Source organism: Mustela putorius, unplaced genomic scaffold, assembly GCF_011764305.1.
Source record: "Mustela putorius furo isolate JIRA1106 unplaced genomic scaffold, ASM1176430v1.1 tig00000461_pilon_pilon_pilon, whole genome shotgun sequence".
Classification (NCBI taxonomy): Eukaryota; Metazoa; Chordata; class Mammalia; order Carnivora; family Mustelidae; genus Mustela; species Mustela putorius.
Window position 1 is genome coordinate 3,436,748 of NW_025421390.1, and position 20,795 is coordinate 3,457,542.

General features: G+C 34.7%; 1 protein-coding gene across 5 annotated transcripts in view; it reads right to left on the reverse strand.

The window, feature by feature from the left end:
* FNDC3A (fibronectin type III domain containing 3A) overlaps positions 1-20,795 on the reverse strand; it is a 172,922-nt gene that overhangs the window by 3,688 nt on the left and 148,439 nt on the right. For all 5 annotated transcript variants that reach the window (XM_004775260.3, XM_004775258.3, XM_004775259.3 and 2 more), the window contains 11 exons: positions 18,550-18,688; positions 17,820-17,888; positions 16,663-16,781; positions 15,022-15,127; positions 14,759-14,934; positions 12,796-12,909; positions 11,921-12,070; positions 11,535-11,818; positions 11,223-11,435; positions 8,357-8,523; positions 7,048-7,175 (listed from right to left, as the gene is read on the reverse strand). In XM_004775260.3, coding sequence (XP_004775317.1) covers positions 7,048-7,175; positions 8,357-8,523; positions 11,223-11,435; positions 11,535-11,818; positions 11,921-12,070; positions 12,796-12,909; positions 14,759-14,934; positions 15,022-15,127; positions 16,663-16,781; positions 17,820-17,888; positions 18,550-18,688 — 1,665 coding nt within the window. The remainder of the gene's footprint in view (positions 1-7,047; positions 7,176-8,356; positions 8,524-11,222; positions 11,436-11,534; positions 11,819-11,920; positions 12,071-12,795; positions 12,910-14,758; positions 14,935-15,021; positions 15,128-16,662; positions 16,782-17,819; positions 17,889-18,549; positions 18,689-20,795) is intronic.

The following is a 20,795-nucleotide window of genomic DNA, read 5'->3' on the forward strand; positions in this document are numbered from 1 at the left end:
ATGTCTTCACTGGAGAAGTGTCTGTTCATATCTTCTGCTTTTATCTTTTAAATTACATTTAAAAATACCCATCTTTACATTAAAGAGCCTATCTGCTGTTATAAGGACAGGAGAAATTGGAAAAGTGAGGGTGTGAGATATATGGTCACAGAGCAAGCAAAATCAGCCCAAAGGCATTTCCTTGGTTTTCTCAAATGTAAGAAGTCAAACTTCTGTGAAATCATTCCATGAAAAGAGAAACTACATCTAATTATGTTTCCACATTATATATAAATCTATGTAAAACTGGCTTCTGTACAATTTCAAACATCTGCTGAAACAATGAATGAATGAATAAGGGGAGCTTTCTACAGCTGTCTATGGCAAATTATTTTATAAACTTTAAAGAAATCACTTACAATCACAGAACTGGATTTTAAACCCAAGTCCTCTGCCCATCCCTTAGAAAGGAAATAACAAGAATGGAATTCCTTGAATTTTCAAGAGAGTGCTAGCAATTAAGAGGATATGTATCGGGACTGGTCACTCCTGGGTCCAAGCACTACTCTGCCAGTTCACACTTCATTTGTCTTAGACCAATTACCTTAGTACAATGAAAATAATAGTTATGTTGTATGGTAATTATGAGACTGAAATAAATAAATACTCGTTGAAGGACTTAACACAGACCCCAGCACATGGCAACTGTTCGGTATATGGAAGCCATAATTTCTGTTAATGAGCACCCCGCCACCCTAATTCTATAAATAAGAAAACGAAGGCTTATAGTGACTGCTCAGTTGAGTTCTTCCAGCTTGTTGGTGGACTGTAAGTGAGATAACCCAAACCTGGGCTAGTCTTCTTTCAAGCAATTTTACCTGCTTTTACCTGTACAACTGTGTTGTACATCTGAATTTTTATATACTGGTTTGCTCCTGAAGGAGCAAGGTTAAGAGCTTTGTCTCATTTTTTGTCTTCAGAATCCAGCATATAATTGGTACTTAAAGCCACTAAATTAGTGAATTATGTCAAAATGTGTGTCAGTTGGTGCTGAGAATATATAAAGAAGCTTGTACTGAAGGAAGTAAAACTTATAATGAAACAGAAAATGGTAAATACGCATTAGTTCTGAGAATGCAAATGAGCAATCCTGGGAGTGGGAATGTAGTAATGTTCACATCTGGAACATGGTAAAAGCAGTGATGTCAGTAAATCAGAAGGCTGTATTAGAAAGCAGTGTGAAAGAGTATACATACAATGAACCCAAAATAGAAAAATAAAAAGATCTGTCATATGGATGTAATAGGTGATATTTGTCTTTAAAATTTTCTTCACTTTCCGTTTACCTCCAAATGGGCATGGTAACATCAACAAATGGAATGAGGATGATAGGGTGAAGAGATCTGACAGAGGGGAAGAATATGTTCATAATACTGGTTGGAAATTTAGGTCTTACTCCACAGGAGCCTAGGTGTGTGATATTTACAACAGTGTTTAAGGAATCCTGATCATAAAGCTGAATGAGCGACTGAGGAAGTTGGGTACAATAGGGGTTCCTGCTGTATGAAAGCACAGGGATATGATGCTTTGGTATAGGTTTTATGGATCATTTTTAAAAATAATTTTTATTCGAATAAGTGGGCAGGCAAAAAAAAAAAAAATCTTTCAAGAGTTCAAAGCTTGGGGACCAAAACAATGTTAGTATTTATGACACTGATGAAGAGTTTGGAGAGGAGAGATTGGGAGGGAAGATAATGAAGTCAAGTTTTCAGTTTTGTGTTTCAGATGTTGGAAGGTAAACAGGGAGACACCTTAGATAACTGTAGGTACAGGACTGAAAAAAACAGATAAACTTGCTAAAGCTAATTTATAAAAATGATCATACATCTAAGTGAAGCTATTCAAAACAAGCCTCAAGCTTGAGATAAGGTGGATTTGGCTGAGACAGAAATAACACCATTTCCACTCTTTCATTTCATACTTACAAGATAAAATTGTTGCGATCTTAGTAAACAGAAAAGGGCAAATAAAATTCTAATAAATTCATAATTTTTTTAGCTCGTAGCTATTGCTCACAGATGACTTAAAATTACAGATAATTAAAACAAAACAAAAAATAAAACTGCTCTTTATATTTGCTACCAATCAACTATCCATTTATAGGCAGGGTATGGCAAATACCAAGTAAAGCAGATTTACAGTTAAGAAAATGGCAGATAAGAGATTACAATTTTCACTTTGCATTTTAGTAGAGAAATGCAGACTAAACTTAAGCTTGTCAAGTTTGTGCATGTTTAGCTAAGAACTCTGAAATAGTATGCCAACTGCAACAGAATTTTATAGGAAAACTTTTAAAGAAAGTTTAGATTTTTATACATTGGTATTTGTCCTTATTTTAGTTTTTTTTTAAAAGACTGTATTTATTTGAGAGAGAGAAAGAGAGAGAGAGAGCACGAGCAGCGGGGAGAGGCAGACGGAGAAGAAGAAGCAGACTCCTCACTGAGCAGAGAGCCCGACATGGGGCTCAATCTCAGGACCTTGGTATCATGACCTGAACAGAAGGCAGACACTTAACTGAGCCATGCAAGATCCTCATCCTTATTTTAACTGTGAATATGTCACAGCAGGAAAAAAATAACAAGTGTAGAAGAGGGGCCAATAAAAAGGAAACCAGTAACTTACCTATTTCTCTCTCTCCATATCCACACATTCTAGAAACCTACCTGGTTGGCTAGATTAATTTACAAAGTACTCATACAAAAAACCAAAATAGTCCTTTTTTATCCTTTAAGGATAAGTGAACATGTTTACTATCAAGCACAATCACTTTGAAGTTGTCATTACAAAGGAACAAATTCCGTTTAAATATTTCTACTTTCAGTGTATGTTTCACATCCACATCTAATTTTACAATGAGTAATATGCACCATATATATTATTTATAGTAGTTAGTGTAAGAATGATTTTAACAATTTGTTACTTTTAGACTAAGTGCAGACTTGTTTATACCTTAAGGTTTATTTTGCATTGATTACATTTAAAAGTAATGATTCATTATGATATATAATAAGGCATATCTTGTCACATAATTTATGACACATATGGTCACATATATGTCTATGACATGGCACATATGGTCATATATCCTCCTTCTGTAATTTATGAATATATTATTGCAAATACTTATTTCGTAATGATCAATACATAAAAAACCCCCTCAAAACAATGGATAATAGAAAAATAGCCGCATGGCCCTAGTCTATACCGTTCTTTTTGACTACTGCTAAGGGAGTTATATATGAACTTTGAATTTTAGAGCAGTTCTTAGGTTTATTGTGCATAAGCAGCACTTAGAACTTGAAAAAAAAGAAACAATCATGGGCCCTCTTCTTAGACATTCTGGTTCATTAGGTCTGTAGGCCACTCAGAGAGGCAATGTTTTTGGAAATCGAAGTTCAGAAGTTTAAGAAAAAAAAAAAAAAGTAGAGAGTCCAACAAGCCACTGTCCCAGTACCCATTCTCTGACACTGTCAACAGTACTGATTTTTGATGGAGTATCAAACTCTCCCTTACCCAATTCTTATATTTGGAAAAGCTTGCCTCATTATTATACTGCAGAAGAGGCCTCTGCTCTGGTTGGCTTAAATCCTGAAATAATCATTGGTTCAGGGATGGGTTTGCAATCTAAGTGCATTCTCTTCACTGAAAGTGAATGAGGTAGAGTTAAGTTCCTCCTGGCTAAGGGGAGTGACTGAAAACTGCGGAGAAAAACCAGGTCCCTGAAGACTTCACCGAGCTTCTGAATCAAGCAATCTCTGAAGCATGCTTACCTTCAGGCTTCTCCCTAAGAGGATTTACACTTAATTGTGCTAGTCTGATTTGGTTTTTCTGGTACTTGCAACATATTGAACTGTGACACAGAAGTGCCTTAGGTACAGATTCCCAGATGGGGTGATCTGCTTTGATAACGGCTTTACTGTCCACCAGTATTTTTACTTCACCTTTCTGTACTACTTGAAATACCATTTTGGAAAAAAGGACTTGCTTTTTAAAATGTATATACTTCCCTGAGGGGATTTTAGAGCCAGTAGATGCTTACCTTTGGTATGAATGTTCCCATGCAAATAGTCTTTCTCTTAATGCCAATAAGGTCAGCTATACTTTATATACGGGAGCTATGATGTGCCAGATAGGGAGGCAAGAGTCAAAGGGAGAGTGTGACTTTAGAGAATATGGGCAGTGAGGTTCTACAGAACAGTGCATGGGGCAGCGAGAAGGCAGCAAAGAATTTTCTCAAAGTGGATCAAAAAGGGACAAAAGAAAGGACAAATGTAAAAAAATCAATTTGTTTCTATTTTTTCCTTCTATGTCCCTCCAACTTTGGCCCAGGGTCATGAGTCCTTGCTGCTGCCAGGGGAATTTGTTTCCAGATCCCTAATACCAGCAACAATATAGGTTAAACAGGTTTTTACAGGCTAGTTTAGAAACTCAACCACCAACTTATAAGAACTAACCCTATCTTAAAAACATCAGCCATTCCTACTGCTATAGAATACAGACCACAGGACCTGGCTTCCTTAACTACACACTCCATCCGTGAGGCTTACTCAAGTCACACTTCAGAGTTCATGGGTCCTTCTAAGCTCCCTAGTGCCACCATGTTCCCCTCTGCCTGCCCTCACTTAAATGGCACTCCTTTTAGAAAACATTCCAAGGTCCAGCTGGAATAATTACTTCCTTTTCATAAAGTAGGTTTTATGTTTATTATGACATTTTGTTTGGCAATGTAAAGTGTCACACTTATAAAATTTCTGCTTGCTTGTAAAATTCTAAACAACTTTGAAATCAGAACAGTAATTTATTAATATTGTACCCTATAATTCTTTATATATGGTATTTAATAGATGTGTGCTGAGTATTAAATAAATTTTAAGTAAAATATTAAATTCCATGAATGAAACTGAACTCTTAAAAAAGCAACCTTCAAACTTTTGGAGTATAGCTTGCCAATAAATTGTAAAATCTTATAAACATTTAAGAGATTTAGATGAGCAAATATACTATGAGGGTCTAAGGAAATCAGTATTTCCATTTTTGTTTTTTAAAGATTTTATTTATTTATTTGACAGACAGAGATCACAAGTAGGCAGAGAGGCAGGCAGAGAGAGAGGGGGAAGCAGGCTCCCCGCTAAGCAGAGAGCCAGATGTGGGACTCAATCCCAGGACCCTGGGATCATGACCCGAGCCGAAGGCAGAGGCTTTAACCCACTGAGCCACCCAGGTGCCCCAGTATTTCAAGTTTTATGGCATGCTTACAATCTTAAGTAAAAGTGATGACAGGGTTAATTTAGCTTTTAAGTTAAATTAGAATTAGCATTTGCTGTTTCATGTAGTGATACGTTTATTAAAATTCATACACTACTCAAATGTGGGGTCCCTATTTCCTTTAAGCATGTAATGCAATTACACTTTTTTAATATTAATTTTGCTTCCTCCTTGGAAGGAAACGTGCTTATCTGTAAATTATATTCAAATTTGATTATGTCAATTTGCAGATGGCTTAATAAAGAAAAACAACTACATGCCAACTTTAATCTGACTCTTTGGGGCTTTTTGTAATTTCACTTAGGAAATAACACTTCCAAGGATGACTGGGTGGCTCAGTCGGTTAAGCGACTCCCTTCTGCTTGGGTCATGATCCCAGGGTCCTGGGATCCAGTCCCACACTGGCCTCCTTGCTCAGCTGGCAGCCTGCTTCTCCCTCTGCCTGCTGCTCCCCCTGCTTGTGCTTTCTCTGACAAATAAATGAAATCTTACAAAAGAAAGGAAAGAGAAGAAAAGAAAAAATACTTTCATACTTAACAAAACGAAAGAAAAAATTATATTGAAAAATATTTTATTCTTAATAGCTGTAATAGCATGAGAGTACAATAAAACAGATGAATGACTGATTTCCTGGTGGGAAAAGAAAATACAAGATGCTCAAATGAGAACCGCCCAGCTTAAAAGCACTCAAGATCAAGAAGGTTGACAGAAAAAAAGGGAGAATCAGATGAAATGTTTATAGAAAGTAGGTTTTTGAGTTGGATAAAAATGACTTCTTTACAAAAGATACAGTGAATACTGGCAACTTCCTGCTTCATCTCACTGCTGTTTACCCTCTACCAGAAAGCCTTCTCTGAAACTTTTTTGCCAGGTATGTGAACTTCTGCTAAGCTTCCATAATGACTATTATCATATTTACAACACTACCTTGTAATTATGATCATTACTAGTATTGTGAAAGCCTCCTTCATGCTCTCTGCTTCTACCCGTGTCCCATTCTAGCCAAAATGACCTTGTGTGACTACTCAGGTAAAAATCCTCTATTGGTTTCTCATTTTACATGGAATAAAAAAGTTACAGTGTGGCCTATAATGCTCTATGTGACCTTCATACCATTCATAGATCTTCAAAATTTACTTGACTTCATCTACTATTTTCCCCATTGCTCACACAACCCCATACTGGCCTCCTTGTTCATTAAATTTAACAAGCATGTTCCTACCTCTGGGCCTTTGCACTCATTACATCTTAGAACACTATTCTCATATTCATCTCCTTTGGGTCTCTGACTGTCACCTCACTGTCCTATATGAGATAGCACTAGCTTTCTCTACTCCCAAGAGTACTTATTCCTTTTACCCAGTTTTATTTATTCTCCACTGTACTTATCACTATTGTATGATATACTAATGTATTTATTTGCAGTATCTTTTTCTACTAAATATAAAAGCCAGAGGCAAGAACTTTTCATTCAGTGTTATATATCCTGAGTGCCTGGCACACAGTTTAATAAATTCTTGTCAAATGAATGAATCATCTGTTAAATATATAAAAAAAAGATACTTAAAAAAGATTTTGAATCCTGAGATACTGTGTAGTTACTATTACTAATCTTTGGAACACAGTAAATACTGAATAAATGTTTTTGAGTTACGAAGATAAAGAGTCAAATCTTGCACTGCAAATACATAAAAATGAGGAAGATAAAAATAAGTATCCACAGAATTACATCTTTGCACATACCTGTTTAAATTCTGAATCTTTCCCCAACATAACTTGAAGACTGTAAATAACTGGATCACCTTTCATTGGCTGTAAACATTCCCATGTAATTTCACAAATGTGGTCATTTATTTTCTCTATTTTGGGGGCTGTAGAGAACAAATACAAATACTTGATTTTTAGCTTGGCACATCACATAGACTCTTTCAACAAACCTTTAAAACTCAGTTAAATACCTGGATTTTTGAGATTTGCAGAGACATGATTAATGGTTCACTCTTCCTATCTACAGACCATATAATCTACATGTGCTACAATGGTCAGATTGACTAAAAGATCTGCCAAGATAAGCACTGTTTTCATTGAGTTAGAAAGCCAAAAGGAGTTATCTCAGTTCTAAAACAACATTAATGGTGTTTCTAAGAGTATACCTAATATACGAAATTTTGTAATTTAAGAAATCTCTTAAATTGAAAAAGAAGTTGAAAAATACCCCTCATTGCTTGATATAAAACTGCTTCGCTCAATAGTGGGGTACAAAGGGTTAAAATCAGTAATAATCATAAGGCTAAGAGACATAACTGGACGATAAAACAGAAAGAGGACTCAGTAAAACTCCATCAATATTATTAGAAAAGTTTTCAAGAACAGTCCTGCTAACTGTGGATCTGCTTAACAAATGACACATTTTAAGTACACGATCCAGGACACTGTACTAAATAGAAGTCTCTTTGATTTTCCTTCAGTGTGAGGAATGTCAGTGATTTTGGCTAAATATACAAATTCCAATCCTTGCCAGGGTCATTTTAAAATAAGAACCCCTCAAAAATTAATTTGAAAGATATCTGTATATACAAATGTGTGAATGTGTGTGCAAATTTGATTTAAAAAATTCAAGTTAACTAAGAAAGTATTTATGTTTTCCTTAACAGGCGACCTGGCATTCTCCCTGAAATCTGAATGAATGAAATATTAACAACTCAAAACAATTCAAGTTTATGATTTTATTCTTTAAGTAACAATAGCAGAAACTGCAAGTGACCCTATTAGAAACCAGCATCATCTATTCAAATTAGTATTTTTATGTTAGATTAAAAAGATTAGTGAAAAAATCCAGTCCTTGTCTGAGTATCAATGAGCTAGATAAAATAGCTTTTATTATTGAGTGAAACTCTCAGTAGATGGGTTTGTCTATATAATTTCTTGTTTATAATTTAAATGTACACATACTGGATGATAAATTACAATAACAGCACATAAAGCTATTTATGAAGATGCACTTAAAATTAATTTATTATTAAAGAACATAATTTAAGGATGTATAGCTTACCTTTCAAGGCAGCTGGGACAGATTTTGGAGTAGTAAAAATATATTCTTGGGAGAGAGGACCTTCCCCTGCTTCATTACAAGCTTGAATACAGAATTTGTAGGATGTTGACTCATTAAGTCTTTGCACTTTGTATGTATGACATGGACCTCTGTATAAGGATACAAACCTAAAATGGAAATGACTCTGGTTAAAAAAAAAACCCTTAACTATCTTATGAAAAATACTCAAAACTATTTAAAAAGTACAGTTTGGACATTATTTAGCAATATAAGTTATTCATAGAATTCAATGCCAGGAATGCTTTGTCACTCCAAATAAGTCTATTTTTTTATGAAATGATGAAAATCACAGGACTGGTAAATTTCCTAATTTGTCATGGTTTTCTGAAAAATTACTGCTGAATTTTGTGTCCGATCACAGTAACTTTTCATGCTTTTGGTAAAGCTTTGTCTCGAATTGCTATCTTTTAATGTTCATACATTTTTAAAGATACTCAGAATACCACAATTTTCATTAGTCTTAGGCATATTATATTTAAAAAAAGAGAACCCTCAATTTCTAGGCATAATTGCAGCTGATTTGTTGATGTCTTCTCGAGATTTACACAACAGTATGAAAGAATGTATAATTTGCCATATATTATCCACCTGAACTGTTCAATGGAAAGTTTGACTTCATATATGTTACCTGTAAGTTCAATTGTTCCCCAATACTTTTGGTTGGCTATTTTAAAGTTTTTGGAAATTGGGGAATGAGTAATGGAATGAAGGCTCACATAGTTCTAATAGTCTGAAAACTGTAGTCAGGTTAAAAATGAAAAAAATAGTTAATGACCTGCAGTAACAATATTTCCAAGAAGCAGTAATTAGATAAGCCTTGCATTTTTAATCTCCCCATTTTTTTTTTTTTAAAGGATAGGAGGAAAAAACAACCACTACTGAAAAAGCTAAATAATGACAAAACCGGTGGTCAAGAACAGCTGAAATAGTATTAAGATATTGGGGCACCTGCGTGGCTCAGTGGGTTAAAGCCTCTGTCTTTGGCTCAGGTCATGATCCCAGGGTCCTGGGATCGAGTCCTGCTTTGGGCTCTCTGCTCAGCAGGAAGCCTGCTTCCTCTCTCTCTCTCTGCTTGCCTCTCAGTCTACTTGTGATCTCTGTCAAATAAATAAATAAAATCTTATTTATTTATTTATTTTTAAAAAGATTTTGATTATTTATTTGACAGAGAGAGATGCAAAGAGGCAGGCAGAGAGAGAGAGAAGAGGAAGCAGGCTCCCTGCTGAGCAGAGAGCCCGATGTGGGACTCGATCCCGGGACCCTGGGATCATGACCTGAGCTGAAGGCAACGGCTTACCCCACTGAGCCACCCACGCACCCAAATAAATAAAATCTTTAACAAAAATAGAATTAAGATACTATCCCACAGCAAATGTAAATAGTTGTGAAAAATCAAAGGGAAAGAGATTAACTACAGGTATTATTACCTTGATTTATTAACTTTTGACAGCAAATATAATATCATAGGTTTTATTTTTCACAGCCAGTAACTTACCATTCTCTAGGTGACAGCTAAACACTAATTAAGCTTAATGTTCTAGCCTATTAATATAATCTATATTTAATGGAATCTTTATTCTATTACACTTCAATCAAACATGAATTAGACCCATTTTTAGTAAACCTTCTTGCAATACCCTAAACGTAAATGCTACAAAGGGAATGAAAATAATTTAAGAATTCATCACTCAATGATATTAACATGTATTAAAGATAAACGGCTATACCAAAAATCTGTAGCAAGGCAAAGAATCTCCTTCTAGAATTAAGACTTTACAAAGTGAACATAAAATTTTGCCAACGGCAAAGGCTAATATTCATGGAGGCACAGATTTCAGAAAATGATCAATATTGTTTGCTCTGCATAATGCTCTTACTGGTGATACAGTATGCTTAATTTCATATGCTATTTTAAATATGTAAGTACCTCTGAGAGTACTTATGTACAAGTACCATGAATATTTCCACTACTGAATATTTGGCTAACATGCAAACACAGCACAAAAAACAAAGTGGGAAAACTTAGGGAAGAACTGCTAATAGCATTCTGAATCCATAAGATACACAAATTGTTTCTCATAAGCTGAATGAAAAGTAGAAAAGTAAAATTTGAATTCTTAAACTATTAGAAGAATAACACCTGTGGAGGGTATATGACATTGTTTACATGGGATATAATGTCAGTAAACGGCCTCAGATTTGCATCTGAATAACTTATATTACACATATTTTGATTTATAATAAAAAATGATTTAGTGGGATAATATATGGCATGGATGTAATGAAAATGTAAAAGATGGCAGCAAAGACAAGAACCCAAGTAGCAAGGGGACTGGTTAATAATCAGAGAGTAAATAAACAAGATGTGACAGTGAGGAACTGAACTGTATTTACTGTGTGCAGGCCCTGTGACAGGGTGTGGTGGAAACTGAGACATAATCCCTACCCTCAAGGATCTCAGAGGCCTTAAACCAATCAATCATTTACTAACAAAACTGCCTCTGCGGGAAATAAAGGCTGAAGTGCTTTGTTGTAGCAAAGATTATGTTTCTTTTACCTGCATGAATAGAGTAAATGGATTAGAGAAGAAAGCCAAAGAATAGCCCACTTAATTTTTCTCTTGGCATCCCACTCACAAGTTATGAACAGGAAATTGTCACTATATCTTCTGGTGTTTTGAAAACAGCACATTTAAAATTATTTATCAGAACTCTAATCTTGTTTTTGAAAACTAATTTTATTTACTTCTACTGTTAAAACTGATATGCCTAAGAAACTATATAAAGAAGCAATTAAGAACACCTACCTTCCATTCTTATCCTCCATCTGAAGGTGGTACTGAACAGAATCTGCTGACAGTGTTTTTGGGGTTCCTTCTCCCCATTTCAGCTTAAGGTTCTGGTGGCTGAAGGCAACACACTCCAGACGAGGTGGATCAGGAGGGAGGGGCTTAGTTTTTAATTTTATCATGTGGCTGAAAGGACCAGCTCCAAGGCTATTCAAGGCTTGAATTCGTATTCTAAGTGCCACATTAAGAAAAAAAAAATCAATTTATGATTATTCTATTTAAAGTTTCTCTCTGGATTAGGCAAAAATTAACATAGTTTGTAGAGTATACCTGTATGTTGTATCTGGTTGCAAATTGTCTATAATATAGCTTGTAACCTTTCCAACTGCTAAGGGCTGTTTATCTCCCAAGTCTATGCTGTAGGCAAGGATTTCTGAACCATGGTCACAAGGCTTTTCCCAGCTTATTGCAAGGCATGTAGAAGGTGAATAATGGGGATTTTCTATATCATCATCATTTATTTCTTGAAGACAAGTCACAATAGCAGGAACTGACGGTGGAGTCACACAGGCTACTACATCACTGAAAGGCCCTGCACCCACAATACTCAGAGCCTACAAATAAACAGAGCCCATAAATTAACAAAAACATGACCAACCAAATGTTCACAGAACACAAAACTCCGGCTAGAGCAGAAAGGCCCTGACCACCTTTACCTGGACTCTGCAATAATAGGTAGTTGCTGGTGAAAGTCCTTTTAATTCATAACTAAGACCGGGCCCACAGTAACACATCTGCATACTTCCTTCCACGCCTCCCCACTCCAATCGATATTCAGTGACATCAGTTCCATTACTCAAAGGGACCTTTAAATTAAGAAAGGGAAAAGGTCTTAAGTCTTGACATTGATTAAATGGGTTTTGGGCAAAAATGTTCTTTGCCTGAGCATATAAAAAACCAAATTGCTTTTGAATTTCTTTAAAATGTTTAAGTAGAATTAAAACTGTTCAATATTACATTTTTATTCATTAAGGTAACCTGAATGTAAGATTGGCCAAAAAATATTAATATATATTGGCCAACAAAATAAAACTGTTTTCAATTAGAAGTCAAAATATGGCTGAATCACTTCAGAAAGAGAATTTTAAGTAAATATTCTTCAAAATAATCCTATCAAGTAATATAAATGTTAAATCATGTAAGGACATTTTCTTTGTTAAATTTCAAAGGAAACTGAAAATGTAATATATACAATAAACAAGTGGAGATAATAAATATAAGAGAAATAGTATTATACTGATACCTACAAATGTTTGTTCTTAACATTAAACTCACCAGTGGCTAAATACCTCAGTAATGAGACACAGCCTTTGAAAAAAATACGAAGCACATCATGAACAAGAAACTATATACTTGTAACGCATATATACCTTACTTAAATGCTTTGAAGAGAAAAAAAATCCACTTTTACCACATGAATTTTACAGGACTTAACCGTTTGCATAATTTAGGAAATTAAATGAAGAGGATCTCTATTCTTTTATATGAACTATTCTAATCATTTAAAGTAAGTCAATGGGAATTACAATACCTCCCAATTTACTTGGGCACAAGTTGCAGATCTACATGTAACCTGAGGAGGCTTGCATTGATCTGGTGGTCCAGGGGCTGTAGTAATATCACACTTTTCTGAAAATGGTCCAAACTAGAAAAAAAATATAGCCAGTGTTTTCATTTTTTACACACTGATTGCATAGCTCTCCATAAATATTCATAAAAATAAGTAAGTACATTATCCATCTTCTTTAAGACTAACTGGTCATAACTCCAAAAGCATTCACAGAAAAGAAAAAGACTTAATGATCATGGAAGTCACTGTGGGGTGTTTTAAAGTTTTGATATTTTGTGTTTTCTTCTGCTCTTTTTCCTTCATGAACTGCTTCTGTAAGAAGGGCAGGGAATCAGGGAATTAGGAGTGTGGAATGAGTCAGAAGAAATTATATGAGTAAAGACAAGGATGACAATTAAAGGTATGGGAGGTGGTAGGCATAAATTATATCTTAAGATTTTATTTATTTGAGAGAGAGAGAGAGAGAACACATAGGAGGACAGCAGGAGGAAAGGCAGAGGGAGAGGAGGAGGTAGGCCCTCCACTAAGCACGGAGCCGGATGTTTGGCTTGGTCCCAGGACCCTGGGATCATGATCTGAGCCAAAGGCAGATGCTTAACCAACTGAGCCACCAGGTGCCCCAAAATTTAGAACAGTTTTAAAAAGAGTCTAAAATATATATTCTCTGGAAATGCAGAAAGCAAGTATTAATTTGACAAATTATCAGAATCCTGAAAATACAGATTAAGTACACTAGTATTAAAGATGCTATCCCAGTGTACTGCAGCCTTGTTGAGGTTGACAAGATGTTGACTTCAGACAGGAAACAATGACTTATGTTAGAACTGCCAACAAAGTATTGACATAAGAAATTTTAAAGTAAGTTTACAGATACAAATACTGAAATCAGTTGGAGAATGGGACTAAAATATAGTTCACTAAAATATGAAATAATGGGAGAGACTTGTCAGTTTAATTTTGTGGAACTGTAATTACAGAATAAGAAAACAGAATGTTACTTAATTGAGATAAACTACTGCTTTGTCCTTAGAGAACCTGCTTTAATGTAGAGATATGTCCTGGTTGAGTGGAAAAGGCTTTGGCTCTGGAGTCTGACAGCCCCGAGTCTGTGGCTTATTTCTGTCACTTCTTATTTGTGTGACTGTGGGCAAGGTATTTAGCTTTTCTGAGCCCTAACCTCCTTAGCTGTAAAATGTAGATATCACCTATTTTGTCCATTTTATGGAGTTGTACAAATACATAGCTAATACTTTTTAAAAAGCCTCACAAAACAAGAAATGCTTAAGTTTTTTTTTTCCTTAGGTAAAAATCACCTGAAAGTAAATGCCGATATAATCAGTCTTAAAAAACACAATTATTATTCTAAGTATTTCATCTTATGGTCTTGTTTCTACTCTTTAACTTACTAAAAGTAAAACCTCCTACTAGCACCACTGACTGGAAAGGAAAACTTCAGCCCAGCTGAAGTCCAGAGTGTCACGAATTATAAGTGGGGTTTGAAAATATGGAGATTCTAGAACAATTAAGTTACTGTATACACTGACCTCTCTCTTCCTTATCGATATAGGCTTATTAAAAACTGTAAAATTTGGATGGCTCAGTTGGTAGAGTGGCCAACTCTTGATTTTGGCTCAGGTCATGAACTCAGGGTCCTGAGATCCAGCTCTGTGCTCAGCAGGCTCGGTTTGTCCTCCCTCTGCCTTCCCCCTGCTTTCTATCTTCCTCTACCCAATTCCCCCATGCCCTCTCTCTCTCTAAAATAGCTAAGTAAATCTTAAAAAAACTAAAAAAAAAAAACCAAAACAAAAAACAACTGTAAACTTTGGAATCACATATTGAAAGCAAAATGGCTAACTAATGGGTGCAATCATATATGTCTTATGAAATACCACTGTGATTATAATTCAATCAACAGTCTTCCTACCCCCATTTTGTTAGCTGCGTGCAATCTGAAGCTGTAAGTCTTTCCAGGAAGAAGGTTGCTCACTGTACATTCTACTTCAGAACCTTGGTAAACTTCTCTTGGTTCATCTTTTTCTACAGGAGACATTTCTACACCATAGCAGAAAATGGGTGATCCACCATCGACCAGAGGGGGTCCTAAAGGTGGAAAGATTTATGTAGTTTAACAAAAGGAGTATATTTAGTACTAACTTAATAAAAATTTATTACCAAAATGGAAATTACCCCATCGTAACTGTATTTCTTTTGCTTTGGGTCTACCCTGTAATCTGGGAGGGAGGCATGGGCCAGGAGGCACAGCTGGAGTCTGCACAAGTAAAGATTCAGATACCTGCCAAAACAAAAGCAATAACAAAACAAAAATGCCCCAACCAAATAATCAGACTGTTTTTGTTAAAGGAAAATAACGTGAACATAAAGACTGCACCAATAATTTGAAATTCTACTGGACTTTCAACTGAAAAGAAATAAAGTTCTAAATAAAATAAAAACCCAATTAAATCATTAAAATTCTAACTTTATAGAGATAAAGACACATTCTATGTGACTATTATACACAAAGAAAGTTACCAGAACACCCCCCCAAAACTCTTCCTTTTCGTCTTTTCATAATTAAACAACAACAGCAAAACAACCTTCAACAATCCTAACGGACATTATTTTTGACTCTGTCCAAATGGATTCACAAATCTCTTCTAAAGAAGGATGTTTTAACATTCTGTAAATACTGTTTGCTATGTTTTCAGGAGATTTAGACTGTTTTGCTTACTTTACAGTATACTGTATTTTTAACCTACATACTAATATGTATATATAATCTTTCCTTTCCTCCTAAAAATAATTTAAAAATTAGGTAAGATTTTCCAAGTATTTGGTATCTCCAGGTATTTAGTACTATTTTAGTTTCTGTACTATCTAAAAATATATATTTTTTTATTTTAAAAGACTTCTCTTAAAAATACTGACACACAGTGCCATATTCCTTATCTGCACTGTATTAGTTTTCTTTCTAAGCATAAAAAATACCTGATCATTACCTTATTCAGAAAGGTATCTTATATAGAATGCTATAATGCTGAATCAGAAAATTAGAGGCTCTTTTGGGGTACAGTGGATTTCCTTTTTTAAATCCAAGAAGATTTTATTAGATAAAATGAAGCAATTGGAGCCCAGGGCCTGTGGGCAGGACTTGCACTCAGTTTCATAATATTCACATTTTCAACGCAATACTTATAAATTTATTTTTAAAAAACGTACCTTCAAAAAAAGAGGTACCTTTATTGCATCAAATTCCATTTGAAAAATATTAATATGTGTGCTCCATGAACACATGCTTGGTTAAATTCATTAAAAAAGAAAAATCACTCCTATTAAAAAACATACCTCTCCAGAACATTACAAATATTTCATATATAATCAATGGCACACTGAGTCCATTTTGGTTAGTGGATCTCTAATAATAACTAAGAACTTTTCTGCAACAAGTAAATATCAGAATCTGTGTTTAAACAGTAAATTCTATTTTATGGTTTGTCCTGATACACATAATTTATGAAGCAATCACTCTACAATTATTTCTATCTCTGTTAGGTATGGTTATTAAGCATCATCCTAAAATTTATCTTAAATTTTTCTGCAACATTTTTGTGTATTTGTTTTTCCAAAACTAAACACTAACCAGTCAATACATATTCACTGAATATGGATTATCAGCCAAGTACTATTTGTAGAAATCCTGGTCACTATAAAATTAATCACCTGGGTTACAGAAATTACTTTGGATACATTTCAAATTTTGAGGCAGCATCTGGTGATCCCATCTTATATGACCCAAACTTGAAAAAAAGATCTACATGTAAGTATTACCGCACTCTGTCCTCCATCGCTGATGCAGTAAACTCGTAAACGATAGAAACAACCTGGATTCAGTCGATCACAAAGATGTTCTCTAGTAGCTCCACTGTATATCATATCCCATTTGTTTCCTGTAAGGTGAAGAATTATGTTCAATCAGCCACAAGGTAATGTTTAATGTTCTGGTATCACAGACACAGCAGTTATCCTAGCTTCACTAAGTTAAGTGTTTATGTAATTTGTCAGAAACTATTTAAACTTGTTTCGAATTTCCTGGAGATGATCTAATTTTATTTTACAGCTTCCTAGACAAATCTGTAAGCCTTTGTTGAAATGAAATATCTCTGTAACTCTGTACAAGCTTTGGTTTACATTCATAATTTGCTTTTTAAATGTGTTTAAAAGCATTTTATATGTGTTTAATGGTCCAGTAATGACATTATAACACACAAAGAATAGAAAGAACAAATAACATAGGAAGTTTAGCCTTAATTAAAAGACATTATTTTGCAGGAAACAGTTCATTGCATAGAAATAAAGACTGTTAAATGTGTCATTCAAAAACAAAGTTCATGAGGCACAAAAAATATTACTAAAACTAGAACAACGTAAGTTAAATTTTACAAGATAATTTTTCTCTGATATGTCTGGTTATAAATCTAACTGAATAAACCTTCAGAAGACTTTTTAGTTCAGATATACTGGAACTGAGCAAAGCAAACAAATGAGAGAGGAAATAAAATATAAATGTAAATTTAATAATATAGGTGTTCAGCAGTCTTAGAGATTATAACTTAAAGTGGATCATAACAGGCAAAATACTAACTGCTATAAACAAAGGAAAAATAAAAAGTGAAAGTAAAGAGGTCATATAAAATGCAAAGTCATGAAGAGCAGAGGCAGACTGGTATAAATAGAATAAATCTATTAATTTTTTTTTTTTAAAGATTTTATTCATTTGTCAGAGAGAGAGAGAGAGAGAGCACGCACGTGCTGAGAGAGCAACAGGCAGAGGGAGAGGGAGAAGCAGGTTCCCTGCTGAGCAAGGAGTTCAATGCAGGACTCGGTCCCAGGACCCTGGGATCATGACCTGAGCTGAAGGCAGATGCTTAACTGACTTAGCCACCCAGGTATCCCTAAATCTATTAATTTTTAATAGTTATTCTTACCATTAGAACCTTCTGCCATCTCCACTACATATTTATTGATGGCTGCACCTCCATTGTCTTTTGGTGGGTCTATCCAAAAAAGTAAAAAGTGGTATTAGGCAAAGTACATATAATTAAACAGTGACAGAAATCCTAATAAACAGAATACCACACCTCAGACTGTTAAAAAAAGAGAATCACCTGTAATGCTTTTTTAATTAGTACCAGCATTTTAAGTGGTGTATAAACAGATGTTCAATAAATGTTTTATTTTTTTTTTTCAAGTTTTATTTATTTAACAATCTCCACACCCAATTGTGGGGCTCGTTTGGGGCTTGAATCAGGACTGTGTGAGATCAAGACTTGCATGCTCTTCTGACTGAGCCAGACAGGCACTCCAACAAATGTTTGTTCTAAGTGAATAAGTGATTTTTAATTTTCATGAGCGCTAGGATGACCCAAGTAACTTTTTAAGCTATAATTTCAGTAATCATTCATTTCACACAGTGCTACCTCTGCTCGTAGTCTTACTGCAGGTTCCAAGTTCTTCCTATAACAAATATGAACTCTGTATTTGTGTGCGTGCAAAGTTTTCCACAAAAAAAGATATCCAAACAATGAATGAGTCTCACATTTCCTATTGAACTTGCTTGAGCTAACACATGTACCCAACTATCCTAAGAATTATCTTAATATTCAAATTATTTTAATCAAATAGAAAAGTAATGATGTACAAATATGCATATCTTACCCCAAGTTATTTTAAAACTGTGTGAATGTATCTTTCCTTTAACTGAAGGCTTCACAGGTACTCCTGGTTTATCAGGGCATGTAGTAAATTCTACTACTTCACTTGGATTACTTTTACCTTCTGAGTTGTAAGCAATAACCTGTGACATAAAAAAACCAAAGACTTAAAACAATATTTGATACCTAATGATAATGAACAAAGTGTTGAGAGATAAATAAGATCAATCAAATTATAAAGGTAAGTTTTCAGACTGTGATGGCTTGGTATGTGAGAACTGCTTGTCTTCAACAGGGACTCAGCATATATGAAGAATATTTAGGTATAATACCCTGTTAGAGTCAGTTCTGGGAATATAAAGAAGTTTACATCTAAAGTTTTGATACTAATCAAGAATCATCATAGGAATAAGCTATAATCTGATGATACTTGATAGGCTTTGGGCTTGATTTACTTATTCTTTTACTATTCTTTGAGTTTTAAAAAGATGTTCACAAATTCTTTGAATTTCCTTTATTCATGTGAAGACAAATTCCTCTTACCTTTGAATTGTTCTTAATAACTTGCTTCTAATATAATGTAACAGAAAGGAGTGTGTGTGGCTTCCCTATACAAAAATCCATTTGCTGATGAACTAAAGCTTCCGACCAAAAGTCAGAGAGGAACTGAGGGCTAACAAGCAACTTGAGTGAACTTGGGAGCAAATCCTCCAGCCCCAGTCAAGCCTTCAGATGACTGCAGCCTAGCTGGCATCTTGACTATAACCTCACATGAAACCTTCATGAGACCCACTCAGCTAAGCTGGTCCTGAATTCCTGACCCGCAGACCCAATACTTGTTTTTTTTTTTCAAGTTATTAAGTGGCACAGCAATAAACACAATTCATATCTAAGTATTTTGATATCTGACTTTAGAAATTCAATATATATTTTTACCTTATCTTGTCTACTGAACTTAAAGCTCCTGAAGTAAAATATCCAACTTGATATGATTTTCTCTTTTCTAAACCTGCTCCATCTTTGCTCTTTCTCATCAGCAAAAAGTCTACCTAGTTGCTCAAGTCATCTACCTACTTCTCAAGTCAAAAATCTAAGAAACATCCTTGATTCTTCCTTTTCTAAACCTACAACTTAATTCTATTAGCAAATCCTGTCAAGTCTACCTCTACTTTTCTGTTTTCTGCTACTACTACCACCTTAGTCAAGGCTTCTTTTATTCTATCTTTTCTGAATAACTACAATATATTACTAACTAGTTTTCTAGCTTCTATTCCTTCTCTCAATTCTATTTTCTACACAACTGCCAAAGGGACTTACTTCTTAGCTTGGAACCTTCCAACAGCTTCTCATTTTACTCAAAATAAGATCTAATTTCCCTATGGCCTACAACACCCTATGTGATTTCACCCCTGCCTACCACCACTTTACAGTCTTTTGCATTAGCAGTTATTTTCCCTGCCCCAAATGTTTTTTGTTCTTGACATGCCAACTTCTTCCGGTTATTCAGATTCAAGTTTCATTTCCAAAAGTACTTCCTTGACTACCCAATCATTCTGTTACCTCACCCTAATTTGATTAATCCACGTAGCACTTATCACCATCTACCATTTGCTTGTTTACTGTCTATTCCCCTAACTAGAGTATCAGTTATTTTGATTATTGTTATATTCTTAGTGTTTAGAACAGTGCTTTATTATAGAATAAATGCTCAATAATTACAGGATGAATGAATGACTCAAGACAAGCTCCATTATATGATATGATAATATACACATGGATGTAAATAAATCTACCCCTAAATAAATCATGCGGCTCATGAGAATGCAGTAAAATTCGGTTCAATTGTTCAATTTTGCTCAGGCTTCCTCAGTTCTCCCATGCACGACAATGCATTTTATTTGCTGCTTTATAAACTGGACCACAAAGAGAGTCAAAACACTTCTCCATATGGTACACAGTGTTTACTCAAACCTAGAACTAGAAGAAACTATTAAAGTAAGAAGAGACTCCCTAAAAACGAGAAAGATCCACTAATTGTATTTTTAAGACTATATATTTTGGCACTGCCTCCTTTTACTTCAGTTAGCCATGAGGTATTAAAGGTTATAAAGCCATATACTTATCTTCCCACCCCCACAATTTTACAAATAATCAAAAACATTCATTCAGTTCCCACCATAGAGAGAGCACTGTGCTGGGAACTCTAGGTTTGGTGCACTCTGTATCTTCAACAAGTTTAGAATCTTTATG